This window comes from Saccostrea echinata, unplaced genomic scaffold, assembly GCF_033153115.1.
Source record: "Saccostrea echinata isolate AGI-Se365-2 ecotype Australia unplaced genomic scaffold, CSIRO_AGI_Sech_v1 ptg000002l, whole genome shotgun sequence".
NCBI classification, from domain to species: Eukaryota; Metazoa; Mollusca; class Bivalvia; order Ostreida; family Ostreidae; genus Saccostrea; species Saccostrea echinata.
The window spans coordinates 8,452,631-8,469,984 of record NW_026889751.1 but is presented as its reverse complement, the minus strand read 5'-3'; the positions used below and the strand labels follow the sequence as shown (position 1 = coordinate 8,469,984).

At 31.6% G+C, this 17,354-nt stretch overlaps 1 protein-coding gene across 1 annotated transcript; it reads right to left on the bottom strand.

Annotated features, from left to right (window-relative positions):
• Positions 1-616: 616 nt before the first annotated feature.
• On the bottom strand, positions 617-13,252 carry LOC133171637 (nuclear RNA export factor 1-like). The gene is made up of 24 exons (XM_061306425.1): positions 13,139-13,252; positions 12,181-12,321; positions 11,151-11,283; positions 10,771-10,826; positions 10,506-10,582; positions 10,333-10,416; positions 9,628-9,732; positions 8,852-8,923; positions 8,671-8,740; positions 8,364-8,452; positions 8,091-8,198; positions 7,779-7,888; positions 6,186-6,222; positions 5,925-5,993; positions 5,433-5,549; positions 5,216-5,262; positions 4,887-4,954; positions 4,491-4,603; positions 4,124-4,166; positions 3,909-3,981; positions 3,399-3,456; positions 3,025-3,191; positions 2,719-2,779; positions 617-1,159 (listed from the first exon to the last, which is right to left on the bottom strand). Exons 1-24 carry the CDS (start codon positions 13,188-13,190, stop codon positions 1,121-1,123), a joined length of 1,989 nt encoding a protein of 662 aa, XP_061162409.1. The 5' UTR covers positions 13,191-13,252; the 3' UTR covers positions 617-1,120.
• Between the last annotated feature and the right edge of the window lie 4,102 nt (positions 13,253-17,354).

Here is a 17,354-nt window from a genome sequence, read left to right as displayed (position 1 = left end):
AATAAAGTTCTCTTAGAATAAAAAGTGATTTACAGAACAGAACTTTCTTTTCAAGAATTTAAGCAGGACAATGCAACTTTTAAACAGAAAGATGCTTATAAGCTGTTTCAGATTTTTTAAAATATATATTTTTATCTTTCCTTGTATATTGATTGTGAAAGATCATTAGATTCAAATAACTGGTAATAAAATTTTGATCTTTTAGGACTGGAAGATCTTTCATAGTATAACTATTATCTGATTGTGTATTTAGCGTCATTCACAACTGGCATCTTTTCACTTTCTGGTCACTCCGTAGTGCATAAACATTTCACATTTTATGATGGTAAATCCCCAATAACTTCCATCTTTCAAAACACTAGCTACTCTATCATTTAAGCAGTACAGATTTATTAAATATACATGGCAGTTTGCATACTAAAACAATATTCCTAGCATTTAATAATTCATTGGCTCTGCAACACTTTCCATATTAGAGATTTATGCTTTCATAATATGGCAGGTTATAAGGTAATAAGATTTTAACAAACAGCTTTTTCACGCACAAAAAATTCGGAGTAAAAAAAGCAGTTTTCTTAAGACACAATGCTTTAGGTTAATGAAAAGAAAAGGTAGATGACATTTCTTTCATTTTTATTAACAATGTTGAAATTTTCAATAAAAATTAAAAAATACATGTATATAAAAGTATTCATTGTACAGTATGTCAAACTGCAATAGAAATAAAATTGGTGACAAATCAGATATGAGCACTGTTCATTTCACAATGTTTTACTTCTTTGATTAACAAGTGCAGATTAAACAATGTCATTTAACAGTAAAATAATGTAAAAGAGGAATTTTGAATCCTTCTCAATTTTTTCCACTTTGAACACATATTAAAACAGTTCAAGGATTATAATCAGCTCAATCATCCTTAATGCTCAGAGAGTGTTCCTCTAAACAGAATAAAACCGCTAAAATTCAGGCTTCCACACAATACTGAGAGGTCAATTCACTGTAAACACTTGGATTCACTACTGGATTAATGCACTTAAAAACTGGCTTATCCTGAGCCTATTCCAAATGATTCTGAGAATTCAGTATTAATGTTGGGTCCATTCACAGAAAAGTGAGATTTTCATTTTGCAAATGCATCTGGAGGAATCTTATTTTGTTTCTAAAATGAAGAAATGAAACTTCTTTATAAACCATAAATCCACAAATACAAGGTACATCCCGTTATACTGTAAACGTACTTAATTTAGGGCTATTCCAGGAAAAACTGTATGGGGGGGTTGGAAGGCACTTTTATTTTTACCCCACCACCCATACATTTTTAATTACCTTCTACCCCACCACCCATCAATTTAAAATTGCGTTTGATACAACCACTCATCTAAATTAAAAAAAAAAATTGTGTCACATATATATAAGCAATAAAATTTTATGTACCTTTTTCAGGTACTGTAATTTATCTGACTTCGAATGAGTGTTGGGTTTTGACATCTATCCAACCAAGGCCCGTTTTACAAAAGAACTTATGACTAAAATCAAAATGTTATTATGCAGATAATTTTTTTTGGCATTACTTTAAAAATGTTTTAAATCTTTTTGAAAAAAAAAATAGTTTTATGTCAACAATTTTTAACAGAAACATAAGTTTTGTAAGATTGGGGGGGGGGGGGGACTAAACTTCTGTAGGCAGTGTCTGTGAAGTGAAAACTTTGATTAAAAAAATATATTTAATGAATTCTAAATCCCATCTAACAACTTAGACCATTGGTGCATACAAGTTCGACAAGTTAACACTTAACAGGTTAACATGGTTAAGGACTGGCATGTTTTTGACATAATATACTTCATTTTGTTTTCAACCTCATCTTCCTTTTACTCTGTATGTGGTATAAAGTAAAATATTTGACTTGCAAACTCCGTAGTCATGCTCTAAAACGTTCATTATCAGAAACGATTTTTTTTTCTACTTTCGGTTTAAAATAAAACGATCTTTCTGATTGTTTCTAATATCATTTAATTTACCAATGTAATCATGTTTGATTAAACCGGCGAAAAGAAACTGGACCAGGGAATCCAACGCACAACTAATCCGTTTTCCAATCACCCACTGTCATTGCAGTCACAGTTGCACATGCTTTTATAGTTATCTGCCCTTGTTTCCGTTTCGTTCGATTCTACTTTCACTTTCAATGTAAACACACTTTACAACTGTTTAGGACGAAAATATCAGTATTTACCGATTTATACAATATGAGAGGAAAGAAGTACTTTGCACTTGATTATTTGTGAGGGTTAATACAACCACCCATCTAAAAATATATCGAGTAAGGACAACCACCCATACAAATTCAATTGCTCCAGACCCACTACCCATACAAAAATATATGAAGTGCCGTCCAACCCTCCCGTACATTTTTTGCTGGAATAGCCCTTAGCAATAATCACGTTTTAACACCTTTCACGCTGCTTCTTGTCTGATAATTCATGATTCAAACCAAAACATGGCGTTTTGCAAGAATCAAGAGACTAAATAATGATTGTGCTAAATTTTGAGTGTTCTAATTTATGTATGTTTCCAGTATTTGAAAAGGCTTATTTATGGGGGTTCTTCCCATAGCATACACTTTTTTTTCCAACAAGATTAATGAAACATGTAGGAATCAAAATCAATTACTACTTAACTGGCGTGATTACACACAAATATTATATTGATATGTGTACCTGCAATTCCAAGAATATTTCTCCCGATTTCTCATAATTCCATCCATTTTGTTCCAGGCATCTGCAAGTAAAATTGCAATAAAATTTTGTTTTGTAATGTAACATATGAAAATATGGGACACAATCTATTCTCTAACATGGTTACAGGTAATTCTCATTTATAACAACATTCTTAATAACAAAATCTTATTTTTTATCAAAATGTAAAAGCTGCTGAAATGCTCACCAAATATAAGAAAACATGAAAATGGGAAGTGCTTTTGCACATACAGATGTGTTTTATTGAATATTTATTACACAACTTACTTGATGGACCATTCATGGTTCATGCCTGACTGAGCTGCAAACTGTTGAATCATCTGCTGCTGCTCAGCTGTGTATGTGGAGGGGCCAGCCTGAGTGAATGGTGCTGGGGGAGATGCCTCTGGGACAGGGCTAGAAGAGGGGGTAGGGGCAGGGTGCTTAAAGGCTTTCTGCAAACACAGACAAACAGAATTGAAGATAAAGTTATACAAGTAGGTAAAGCAGCATTTTTCAAAACAGTTGTATAGATTTTGTGCTCTTACTTTATCCAATGTACTGTTTACATCTTATACACCTGCATGTATTTATGTTCATTCATGAATTCTGATGAACAACATGTAGTACGTCAAGTATCCTGAAGGTGAAATAAGCAATACCTGTATTTGATCTCTGGAGGCATTTGTTATTGTCAGCATGTCATTGATGATATTCATTCTGAGAGAGGGAAAAAATATGAGAAAAGTTTTATAACAGAGAAGTTACAAACTCATATAGCATGCAACAGTATGTTCATATCAATAGTCTTAGACCTTTCCACCTTTGACTGATTCAAATTCTTTTGGATGTTTTACTTTTTAATGGTATCCTCTGTCTTTGTAGCAAGAATGCTCATGAATTAAGTTTTAAAAACAAATTTCAAAATGTATATAAAAATGCTTTAAATTGATTTCACCAAAATTGCCAAAATATGATTCCCATTAATGTATGTAAAAATACAGTAATTATTCCCACTAATATATGCACAATTTCAGTAATTATTCCCACATGTACAATTTCAGTAATTGTTGCCATTGATATATGTACAATTTCAGAAATTGTTTCATTCTTACAAACTTCAGACAGAAGTGTCATCTACTTTCAATGTGACCATAATAATCCATACATACCCTGCTCCCTGTGGAACTGTAACAAACCGACGACTAAATGCTCTTATGGGAGGTCTATCTGACTTGCTTTCAGCTAATAGAAAAAAACAAAACAAAACTAGAATTTAATTTTAAACTTTAAACTCTAACTTCGTCATCTATTACAATTAATGATATGCGTATCTGAATCTAAATTCAATTCAAAAGTAAGTATTCCTGAACACATAAGAACTTACTCTCTTTAAACACTCCTTCTACGACAAAACTTCTGAGACTGGCCTGTAATGATAATATTTCACAATGAAGTACGTTTATCATGTATTCTATGTCTGTAAGAGTAGCAGCAAGTCAAATAAATTTGATTCCCATCTTAGTGTGTTGATGGGATGTACATGCAGGATTTACTTTGTCAATGAAAGGTCCTCAGCCTTTCTCCTACAAGGACTGAGGAAGGTATGTTTTAATCTGATGAACATACGATACCCTCAGTATAATTTCCTTCAACACTTGCTTCAAATGTGTTTAAAATGTACTTCAATAACAATAACAAAACACAAACTATGTGCCATCAAGAGTAATATCTAAACCATGACTAAGACTTACAGAAGAGTGATCCACATCAACAATGAAGGAGTTGTAGTCGTGTGTCGTAGAGGGAAGATCACACAACTGTGCCACCACATTTATTTTCCCTCTCTTTAATAATCTTCTTCTTGCTGAAAAAAAGAGAGATGGGTTACAACAACATGTACATATAGGTTCTGGATGGGATTCATGAAAAGATCAGAATTTACAATCTTATGCAGCCCAGGTGAGAAGCAGAATAGGTATCTGAGAAAGCATTACTTCCATTTATTGTTTGTTTGTTTGTTGTTTTTTTAATAAATATGTTGGGGGAAAAACTTTTTTTTTCATCTCAATCAAACACTAACAATTCACGCATGAAAGTATACGTGTCAATATTTCAGTATCAATTTTAAGAAGTCCAGTATCTCTGACCTTGACTATCTTTGCTCATCTTTGTAAAGTTTCTGCTTTCTTGAAGATAATTATTTATGTTTGGTTGTCTGAAAAAATAATAGCGATATATTGAATATAGGCAACAGTTACAAGCTTACGTAGGTTTGGGTTTTAAAAACTTGCTTTCAAGATGATGTGATTGTTAGAAAACAAAGCTACAATCAAGCTTCTGTATGTCAAGTAATCTTTAAATTAAAAACAGTTGCATATGCACTTCACTGCAAAAAAAAAAAAAGGAAAAAATATAATTTCCCAAGCTTAAGATTACACCATTTCCTTCCTTTAAAACAGTAATTGATAAAACTTACGAATACTCTATATTTGGATTTTTGGCCGCAGACAAGGAAAAGAGTGCCTGTAATGAAACATATCATAAAATTAAATCTATTATTATTCTGTGTATCATTTTTTGATTTCGATGAGTGGTGTTGCCCTCTAGTTTCTATAAATAAAATCCTTGCTTTGATTTACTTGGGAATACAAGTATTAAATGGGATTTCCCAACATATATTCAAAGATACAAACTTCATCATGATAAGCCTCCATTAATGGTTGCCTGTTGTCTGAATCATAAATTGTGAAGAAAGCCTTCAGAAAATTCACTGTTGAGCTCTGTATTTCATCATTGATGAAAAAGCTTCCCTGAAAATATGAAATTTTCCATAAACTCTTGGAATTAAGTCATTTTCTTTAGTGACTGCATATACATGTATGTAGATACCAGTTCCGATTCACTTTTTGTGAGTGTGTTTTTTTTTTTAGTTTATATAAAAATGTTCACGCCATAAAAAGATGATACAGTCAAACCTTGTTATCTCAAACTTGATGGGACTGAGATATTACTTCAAGATATCAAAGGATTCAAAATATCCTGGATAAAATACTTAAGAAATAAGCGCTTGGGACTTCAAAATCACTTTGACATATCCATGGTATTTGAGATATCAGTGTTTGAGATACCAAAGTTCAACTGTATATCATGTGTACATAAATAGTGTGCATGTTCAACAAACTGACCTTCACTTCAGGGAGTTCAGAACTAGTCTCAAGGTCAAAGACAATAGGTGGTGGCAGTGTGTGGCCATCCTACAAGAGTGATGATCAAAAAGAGTAAATAACCTAATTAAAATTTTAATCATCGTGTGATTCTCGGAACTATATCTAAAATGAAGCCATTTCAAATGTGTTTCAAGTTTTATTATCTTTTAAGTAATTTCAAAACAACACTTAATGAATTAAATACCATGCATGCTGTTTGTAATCAACATCTGCACTTACCAATGTCAAAACTTTTGGAAACTTCTTTCTAATGGCACTAAAATGAATAAATTTCATACAGAACTTGACAATTTTTTTTAAAAGCTTGAATCTTTTTTATGCATAGCAAAACCTTTGTTTTTTTTTAATATGTGTACCTTGTAGAAGTTGGTAAAATTAGTTACCATGTGTTTAAAGAATTCTCAATTCAGTTTTAATTTTTATCAAATGACTTGCCATACTATGAACAAATATTTCCTTCAATTTTGAATAAATATTAATCATTTTCAAATTCAAATTACAAAGTTATCTGGCATTTGACAAATTTTTTGTTTTTCTTTTCATTATGGGGTGACAGACCATCTTCCCTTTCTACTATAAACCAATGTCAAGGGGGGGGGGGGGGGGGGGGTAAATGATAAGGTTTTCTATGTAACATAATTAAAAAGTGGAAACTGAACAACCATAACATAGTATGTGTGTTATATTTCAATACATGATATCTTTCTTTCTGATAAGGCTTTCCTTTATCCCACATGTTGACATCTGCACAAAGTGATGATTTTTTGTGCAATTTCATTTTCTGGTGTATTTTTTTCTCAAATTTTCGATTTTTTATATGTTTTTTTTTTCTATTAAAATGCCTTATACATTTACTTTGATAAAATACTATATAAAAAGAATAAAGCTTTTGTGCTTTAGTAATGAATTCCTTCAATGAAATTTAATTTTTAAGGTAAAAAAAAAAGACAAAAAGAAAAAAGAAAAAGAAACTCAAGTTTAAAATTCTTTTCGCATTGTTTCTCTTCTTTAGATATATTATTGGATTTTTCTGAATGTTTTCACAACAACTATATATTGGGTCATGACAACAATTGAAAGCTTTTGATTAACAACATTTCATGCAATGATAAATCACAGCATCACATCACTTTCAGAAGTGCCAGTTGCCCCTGTTTTAGGTAGTCCCCCCTTAAGAGGAGGGGATCGTACCCGTCCTTGGGAACAGACTGCGTCACTTCTCAATGGATGCCTATGACAGAATTCTGCCTTGTGATTCGAGCTCAGCGACAGCAGGCTCACTCAACATCAAGACATCATTGTCATTAGATTATAAGCTTATGCACACAAACTGTAATTCTATGTGCAGTACACTGATCTTAGTGCCATGGTGATTTCAGGTATTCTGTCATACAGTTTTCATGGTATTGTTCTCTAGCATAACATGTGGAAGAAAATATTGATCTATTATATCCAACAGTTACATTTCTATGGACAATTTCAAGAAATTTTTGGTCATCTATCAAATGACAGAAAGCTTTGTAAATATTAACCCCATTACTTCTTTCATCGCTTATTTCTCTAATAACGATAAGTATGGCATGTCATTCTGATCAAAGACACATCTTAATAATCCCAATATGGCAGATTTTTTTCCCTCTTGAATTCCTATCACCCACATGCTCCAATCAATTAATGAAAGCAGCACACATCGGTGAAGGAAATCTTCCAGTACAGACATTGCTGATGAAATGGAAGATAAGAAACTTCTTTTGCTCCACACAATCAGCTTCAGTCTTCCCTGGAGGAGAAGACCTTGTTTACCGTCATTACCTAATGTAGGAAGTTTGATCTTTGAACTTATCACATAGGTCATTTCCTTCCAGTATCAGATGTTCAAGCTTCCAATCTTGTATCTTCCGCAGTTCATCAACGTGGACCAACTGCAAGCAAGAGGAACAAAAAAATAATCAATTATGCCAGAACAGAAATCATGGACAGACAATTATGATTTTCTGATTGTCAAAAAACAAGTACATGTAAAATTGACAGTGGGCAAGTAAAAATAAAAGTTATTGTCTAACCCTCTGATGCATCAAAACTCATTTGGCATTTTGTAAAGAAACTTTCCTTACAGGAACTCACCTTGTTTTTTCCAAGATTTAATTTTTTGACATTGGGTGCTTTCTTTGGCAATTCTTTCATGCTCTCCAGTGATATCAACCTATTATCACTGATGTCTAGTTCTTCCAACTGTGAAAAAGAAATGTGCTGTAGATGATGGAGAACTTTAAAAAAAAATCTTTTTTTTTTGTTCTTTTTATTTTTTTTTTTACAGAATTGTGAAATAAAAATATCATGAAACAGATATTTACAATTATGATCCAAACACATCTAATAGATAACATAAGTTTGTACCTCTGGAATGTTTTCTTCTATGACCTTTACAACGCTATTCATTACACTTCTTCTGCTTAGTGCCATGAATATATTTTCAGCTGCTAATGCTACAAAGTAATCAAAAATCTAATTACATATGTATTCTTAATTTAACAGTATTCTAATCACAAACCGTAAAAGACTATCTCCTTGAAATCAAATTTAGATTTCTAAAGAGTTTGAAGAGAGCTTAAATTTAAAAAGTATATTTGTGCCAACAAATTCTATTACACTATCCTTGAACAGTGAAGCAATCTTTGAGAAACATTTCTCTTTCAAAGCTTACATTGGTCCTTGGCCAAGCAACTGAGGTTGAGCGATTTGGTAGAGGGGTCAAATCTAGAACTCATGCACACCTACAAAAGACAGGAATATTTCTGAAAACATTTCATTGATAAACTAATGTGCAAGTGTCCTCAAAAGTAACTTTACTTTCATTTTATACATGTTTTAAGTGAAAATCCTACTTTCAGTTTCTCCACTGCTTCACTACTGATCTCTGTGATGGGTGGGGGGCTGGGTTTTACAATCAGAATCATCTGAAAAAGACAAAAAATGCTTTCACATCTAAATAATTTCTTTAAAGTGCATCATCTCAGGAGTGAGACAGTTTTTGTATGGCTGTTGTTTGTATTCTGACATAAACCTTACTGGTGCAAGAAAAAATATCTTTGATAATTTCTTAGCACTTACCAAATTATTGAAAGTATCTGATAAATGTTATAGATACCTGTATATGTACCTACCAATTCAAGGAGAGTATATTTGATAAATATGAGAGAGAAAGTGTGTGTTTCGTTTGTATACATACTGTATTATATTATGGTAAGATTTTCATCCATCATTATCTGACAAGATTTTTAAAGATTTATGAATATTTAAAAATTTACTGAAAATATTCCATGTCTTTAGGTCTCATAATTGTTCTTTGTTTAAACTTTGTAGTTTCTGTGTTCATAGTTTAGGGTTTGGGGTAATACATAAATTCTGAGAAAAAGAAGTAAAGCTCATTCTTGAAATATTTTCTCTGTGACAGAAAATTGCTTTATATTTTTTTTCCCAAAGGAAAACTATCAAATTTTATTGAAAAAGTCAAAATTTTATTTTTTTAAAATTCAAAATCTTATTCAAAAAGTTGAGTTGCATGCAATAACTACATGTGTACATTCCTCAATGAAAAATTCAGAACTCTAAAAAAAAAAAAAAAACCAACAATAACACACACACTAAACGAAAAAATTACCTTAAAACCATTGGGTAATTGTATTTTCTTGTCCTGACTTCTTAGCGCATTGGCTTCATGTTTTTCTTGCACATAAAATATTGCTTTTTCTTGTTCAAAGTGGAACTATTTAAAGAAAATATTTGATGATATGCATGTACAAGTAATAGTATATTGATACACCATTTTATGTTTCATGTTAAATATTACATGGTCCACTAGAGAAAATACAAATCCAGATTCAAACAAGAGATCATAAAATATTTTCTTGGATAATTTCCCACATTAAATTTATTCTTTGGTTGAACATTAATTTTATTTAATACATTGTAGTCTTGATGTGCTTGAGAAGTCTTTTAACACTTTTCTGTATTCACAATTCAAGAATCCCTGTTGTTATCTCGCCCTAGCTCTGGTTCTATGCAAAGATATACCTTTACACGTTTTTTGGTCATTTCTGAACTACGAATTCTTGAAAGTATTTCTAAAATAATCACACCTGATCCTCATAAGAAAGTTGCTTAAGTAAACATGAATTCCATTACATAAGATGCTTATGGCCAAGTTTTGTCAAAAATGGCCCTCTAGTTCTTGAGAAAAAGACTACAATGTAAAGATTAATGAACAAGAAACATATGATGAATACAAATCTCTTCTAAGCCCAAGTGAGTGATAAGATTAAGCCTTGATAAGCTTTTTAAAGATAATATCATGAAGGTAGCTTACATTGACAGGGTTGAAGGGTGTGTGCAGCCTCTCTGACAGAGATTTCAGTATGAAGTCTTTTCCACCTTTTTTGCCATATGGTATCTGAAATGAAAAAATGATATTAAAAGCACAATTTTCATTCTCCAAGTATAATATACGTTTTTCAATTATCACTGACTAGCCAAACTTACCACCACTTTGTGCCATACAGGCCCATCAGAGTCTGTGATTGGAATTCCCATTCTCTGCATCTTAGCATAGTTATCACCTGTGACAAGATTTCAAAAAAAAAATATAATATATATATATATATACACACACATATATATATATATATATATATATATATATATATATATATATATATATAAAACTGTACATACCTCTACAGATTTATGACAGTGCAACTTGTTCAGTTCAATAAGCTAACATGAAGCAATAATTTATGTGACCTACCGTTTTTATTCCTTCCTCTTCCTGAATAATTTCTACTTGGTACACCATAAGGTGAGCTACAAAGATTAATCAATTCAGAAAGGTAAATGAAAAGTACAGGAAAATGAACAAATTCACCAGCTCAATCTTTTCTCTATTACATAGCATGCACATATCTCAAGTCCAAGTACTTTTTTCTTTATTGTTCATGTAACAATTTTTTGCAAAAAAAAAAAAAAAAAGAAAGAAATAATTTTGACATTGTTTACAATTTCTAATGCATATTATTATATTTTTTGTCTCCATGTTTGGTTTTCAAAATATTTTTTTGTTTTCTCTGCAAGAAATAATTCATTTGGGGAAGTCAAAATTCATCAAGCATAATGAACTTTTTTGCTTACAATCTTTCCCTAGAGGAGGGTCCTGCCTCGTCATCCATACTGAAGTCACCATCTGTGTCTAAACGACTTCTGGGATTAGGTCCACCTCTTCCTCTTCCCCTTGGTCTACCATATCCACCACCACCACCACCACCTTAAAACAAAAGGAAAGTAACATTTTATCCATAAGTCTTTTATACCTTAGTCTAACACTTACAAATAGTGTATTACATCTAGTTTATTATAAGTTTTATAAAGGTCAGTAGGAAATAACTGAGTGATTGTAAGGACTTGAGTTTTCTGATGAGTTGACCTAAAAAATGTATTTCAGATTTCAGACACAGATATGAAAATTCAATAATTTAGGTGTAGAAATTTCCAGAGAGAAAAACCCCCCAGATCTTCGCAACAGTTTGAAGTCTTGAAATTTCTACAAGCCGTATTGTTTACTTTTTTGAAATCTCTCATGGTTTAAATCATGTAAATCTCTAAAATTATAAGGATAATGAAGTAAAACTTTTTGATTCATATTCATTATTTTATTTACATTTGTTTATATCAACCAATTACTTGGAATGTTATATTTTCATTAGTTTTTTTTTTGTATCTTATACAATAAATGGAAATTGATAAAGCAACAGATGACATGTGGTCAGCAATATTTCTAACTTTTTGCCAACTTTCATTCATTTATAAATACCTCTTTAACTTGACTAGTTTGCTTTTGTTAATAAATGTTAAGTTTTAAAACTTTAAAAATCATGTATCCATATATTATAGAATTAATATATAAAATCAAGTTTTGATCAAACTAAAAAATGCATTTAAGAGTAATTTTAAGTACAATGCAGGGCCCAAAGTATAATATAGCAAATAAAGATGTTAATGGCTGAGTTGTGATCTCTGTTAGTTACATAATTTATGTATTTCAGACAACTCAAGATTCTTCGATTCATTAATTTTAAGATGAGAAGTCAAGTAGTAGGCATAAGTCTACGGGTAGATACAAGCAATAATTCCTGTTTATAAACCGCAAACAATTACAATATACCTCTCTTTTGGAATCCCCCACGGTTGTAACTCCCTCCCCGGTTTCCACCATAACCTCCATATCCTCTGTTACCTCTGCCACGGTATCTCTGTTTTCCACCACCACGGCTGCCCCCAGAATCAGACCATCTGTCATCATGTTCTGCATAAATAATTATTATAAACAGAGAGAAGAACTCAAAAACAGAAAAACATATGGTCAACTTTTCCCTTTATTGTAATTAGTACTTTACAGTACACAAGAAAGACATCCTTTACACAGATTGGGCACATTCTTGTCATCCCATGGAACTGTATTTGTGGGAGATTTCCATTTACTGATATCAATACCAAAATAAATATTTTTTTTATTAAAAAAAAAACACCTCCACAATTTGCAAAAGCCCCCCATGTGGGGTAGTGTATCTGCTCTAGAGTTTGTGGAGTAAGGAGTTGATCCTTATGTCACGAGTTCGAATCCCTCTGCAAGACATGGAGACTGGTATTTTGTATGAGACCGTATAGACCGAGGTCCTGTGTCGCAGTAAGTGCTGCGATCCCTCACTGCTCAATGGCCCTGAGTGCTGAGTATAGGTCTAAATTTGCAGCCCTCCACCGACAAGTGGTGGCGTTGCTATTAGTGAAAAATTCTTAAGAGGGACGTTAAACAACAAACAAACAATTTGTAAAATGAGACAGAACGTCAAGGTTGTTTGTGTACCTTCAAAAACTAACCGAAATATTTCAGTAATACCAACACTCTTTTTCCTATGTACTGCTTCTAGTTATAACATTGATGCCACAAAACGGTCCCAGGTCAGGCCTGTTCAGCTGTTATGGTCGAACAAATCTTTTGCAAACGTGATTGTTACTAGTATGCAAGTGATTATCCACATGCGCAGATAAAATTGCGCACCCTAATCTATATCTTTCTTAATTTCATTGGAAGAAAGTACTACTTTAAACAAAAAGGTCAATACCACCAAAAGAACGACTGCCATCTCTACCAGTTGTTACAGAAAAATTGGACATTGCTTCTCCTCTGACCAAAGGCGTTGTTTACGTCATCAATATTTGCGATCGTAGTTGCTAATTTTCAGAATAAAATCTGGCATGTTCCGGAAACGCAAGAGTCATGTTTATAAGTAAACTAACGGTTAAAATAAATCATAATCGTGTTTTTCCCCAAACAATCGTATTTATTTTAAAAAAAATTGCCATTGAAACATTTTATTTAATTCTTTTAGATATAAAAGACAATAAATACGATAAATTGCATTTGAATTTTATTTTAGAGAGCTTTAATTTCTTACCGTTTAATAAGTACTGTCATAGGCACTCCCCAGCTTAATTGTTAAAAATGTATATCTACTATACTATAAACATGATTATAGTATAGTAGATATACATTTTTTAACAATTAAGCTGGGGAGTGCCTATGTACCCAGGCGCGGATCCGGGAATTTTTTCCAGGAGGGGGGGGGGGCACAACAGTCAAAAAAATTTCCAAACTAAAAATTTCTTGACAAGCAAATAAATAATAAATAAATAAATGAATTTAAATTTAAAAAAAAAAATAAATTCCCTTAAAAAAACAAAAACAAAACGTAAAATCCATTTCAACACCTATTTTGTGGTAGTGATCATCAGATGGTGGGGTCCATGTTTTCCAGGGGGGTACAAAGTCATTTTTTATTTCATCATTTGCTTTAGTATATACTTTTAATAACTCTGCAAATTCCAGGGGGGGGGGGCGACCCCCGCAAACCCCCTCTAGATCCGCGCATGGTACCAAAACTGTAGTTGTGTAGCAGAACGCTGTTTAAGTTCGCAATCCGGATTTTTACGTTATCATTCTAAGTGATACTGTAAAGAAAAAAGTGAAAGATAACCCGGATTAAGTAACCATGACATCACACGAGTTGGGAACCGCGGAGGCTTCGGACGCATAGAAGGAACAAGAGAGTAAAACATGGATATTCATAGGAATAATGCTAACGAACAGGTATTGCAATTTTAATTTCTTTTACAGTTATGTCTGTCAAATTTTTAAAACACTTTTTTTACCCCCCCCCTTTCCCTAAAAAGAAAACATAAGGCTCTCCAAGGCTTAAAATTGAAACTGGTATCGTGGAGGGTCATAAATCAGTGGGATATACCTAAATCAGTGGCATTTCCTTTTGAGCTGGTGATTTTTCTTATATTGGGAGAACTGACTTTATCAGTATATGAATAATATTAGGTAACATAATAGCTTATAATATGTGATATAAAAGTAAAAATATCTCTAAGATTTTTTTAGATACGGTAGTGTTTGATTAACTTTGAAACGTACTCAATTTTTGAAAGATAAAAAAATTAAGATTGAAATTACCAATTAAATTTGAATTTGTTGAGATTATGCAATCAAAAACAAAATGTTAACAAAAGTTTAACATCTGTACAGAAAAGTTAAGCAACTGTCAAAAGAAATGTAAAATTTTAGGGGACTCCAAAAAGTTCATGTCTGTTATATAATCTATGTGTATATTTTTAAAGGCTAGATGTATTTAAATAGTAAATAAAGAAACTGGGGGGATAAGCCGAGCCATATGCCTACATAACGATCGATAAAAAATCAAAAAATTCAATTTACAAAAATTTCACTTTTTGTTGAATTAACGTAATGCTTATTACCATTTGCATACATATTTGACAAAACCTGAATACTGTAACAGCGAAAATGATTCTGATTAACACAAAAAATGGCATCACGCTCAATTTTCACAGAAACTGACATAAATTGGATGATATAACTACATTTTTTAAATAGAGTGGGTCATCGTACCATTTTTTTGAGAACGATTAATGAAAGGCAATGGAAAGATGTTGCATTTTACACTTGCAAAAATTTGGTATGAAGACCCACTCTACATAAAAAACTAAGTTAACTTACTTAAATTTTCACCGTGGTCTTAAAAAATTCTAAGTCCAAAAACGCTTGCTAAATATAGAGAACTGTATGCTATTTAAAAAGACATACCGGTATAAGTGTGACTCCGTGATCTAGTGGTTAGCGAGGAGCTCTTTAAAGGGACGTTTATTGAGGAAAGTGTTCGAGTCATGCTCTGATTTTTTTATTTTTTTTTTTTTTTTTTTTTGGTTTTAATTTTGTTTTACTTTATAAAAATGTCTATAGGAATAACATATTTTTCACTGGAAATAAAATATATACATGTAGTAATGAACTTATTTACAGTAAATTATTTAAAATGCCGGTTAAAAATTATAATAGATATTTGAATACTTTTATTCCCGTTTTTATTTATTTTAAATAAAAGCGCTTCTAGATCACCATTATCATTATATACGATGTTAACATTTTTATAATATCTCCACAATAAGTGTAAACACTCAATATGCAGATTAATTAATAGAAGTCCTTACCCATGTTGGACATTTGTGACAGTAAATGAAAGTCAACTGTTTAGCTTGTTTAGAATATAAATATCATTTTGAAAACTACGGTAAACATTAAAATTCGAACAATTGAGAGATTTTTTCCAATAAATGTTCTTGCATAGCCGAAAAATGGGCATGGGCACATGGCTCGTCTTATCCCCCCAGATTCTTTACAATAAATACATATAAACTGTAAAATATTTTAAATCAACTGGAAAAGGTTAAAATGAGAACTCAGTTTAACTGTAATCATGATTTTTGCCCAAAGTTGGTGTTGTCATGTGAGTCCAGTTTGGCTGGGTAACCACTGGACCCATGGCAACTTTACTTCAAAAAGAATTTTCAGATATGATGGACATTTTATTTATCACTTTCAATATAAACTAAAACATATATAACTGTTAAAAACATTCTGTAAACTGGTAAATCTATTGCTGGGTTCATTTCCATAATTTCTAAATCATTTGTTTGTTTGGTGCTGAACTTATGAACTTCAAGGTAGAAACTTTTGAAAAGCATCATACCACTGATTTAGGTACCTCATCTATTTGCATGTGCCTAAAAACAGAATGTCATATATTTTGAGAAAAAAATATCTATTGGATATTATTTGACCAAAATTTTGTTAATATTTAAATAAATTATAGGAACCTTTAAAGTAAAACTGCATTAATTTCCTATTCAATTGTACTTCATTGTTAGGAAAATTTTGTATATTGAATGCTTATTGCCACTGGAATAGGTTCCTCGGGGATAGATACTAGTATATTGGACTAGAAAGAGATGAAAGAATATGTGAAAATTGTAATTTGAATATAGTGAAAAATAAAATACATTTTATTATAGATTTTCCTTTCTACAAAGAAAAAAGAGTCAAACTTCTAAATAAAGCACAGAAACATAATAAAAATTTTAATAGCTAAGGTAGTTCTCAAAAATATTTTTGGATCATTACATGTAAAAATATTAATGTCTTACTTCAGCTTGGAAACTACCTCTCTAATAATTTAATATAACATTGTGTAAAGCACAACAACTTGCTATGTACTAGTATGTATTTTACTTTTACACAATTTTTATCTCCTTATTGATTACTGCCTTTGTCTACTAATGTATCGTTCATGCCTCTCGGGGGGCCCTTGATTGGAAATAAACTATTTTCTATTGTCATAAAAACTCAAACAAAAAGAACTGTTTTTGTTTATGTCTATTGAAACAAAATTTTCGATAAATTATCTTGTTAATCCTGTCTGAGCCTATCATTTCTTGGGAAAGAAAACATTGATTTCCTAAACTGACTTTTTTTGAGATTTAAAAAAAAAATGTTAAAAACATGTTAATTTTTCTCACCATTAGGTTAAAAAAGGAAGAATGTATCAACAGGCATGAGTTTCTCGTATCATCTATGAGATATCTGGGTGAGTAGAACTATCAAAATGCAAGTAAAAATGCTATGTTAATTGTATACAATAAGGAGGAAAAACTGAGTTTATTTACAGAATTAAATATTTTTTAACCTTACATTCTATCACATCAAAATTCATAAATCAGTTGAAAAATATGAATTTCTTATTTTATGACACTTGTAAAAAGCTCATACAGTGTACATCCACATTTCAAATAAGCCCAAACATTCATGAAATTTGTTGAACTAAAATAAATCAGATAGATTTCATAACCTTTTGATACAAGACTTGCCATGGTAGGTTCTCAGAATGGAAAACCAGGAAATCTTCATTACAGCTTTAAAAACTA

What these genes read in the sequence shown, in the direction of transcription:
- LOC133171637 (XM_061306425.1), bottom strand. Translation starts at nt 13,190, where the DNA reads ATGTCCAATTTTTCTGTAACAACTGGTAGAGATGGCAGTCGTTCTTTT. An exon ending in AAGCAGTGGAGAAACTGAAA is followed by an intron (nt 8,741 to 8,851) that starts GTAGGATTTTCA and finishes TGTCTTTTGTAG; the next exon opens with GTGTGCATGAGTTCTAGATT. An exon ending in ACAGTTCCACAGGGAGCAGG is followed by an intron (nt 3,457 to 3,908) that starts GTATGTATGGAT and finishes TCCCTCTCTCAG; the next exon opens with AATGAATATCATCAATGACA.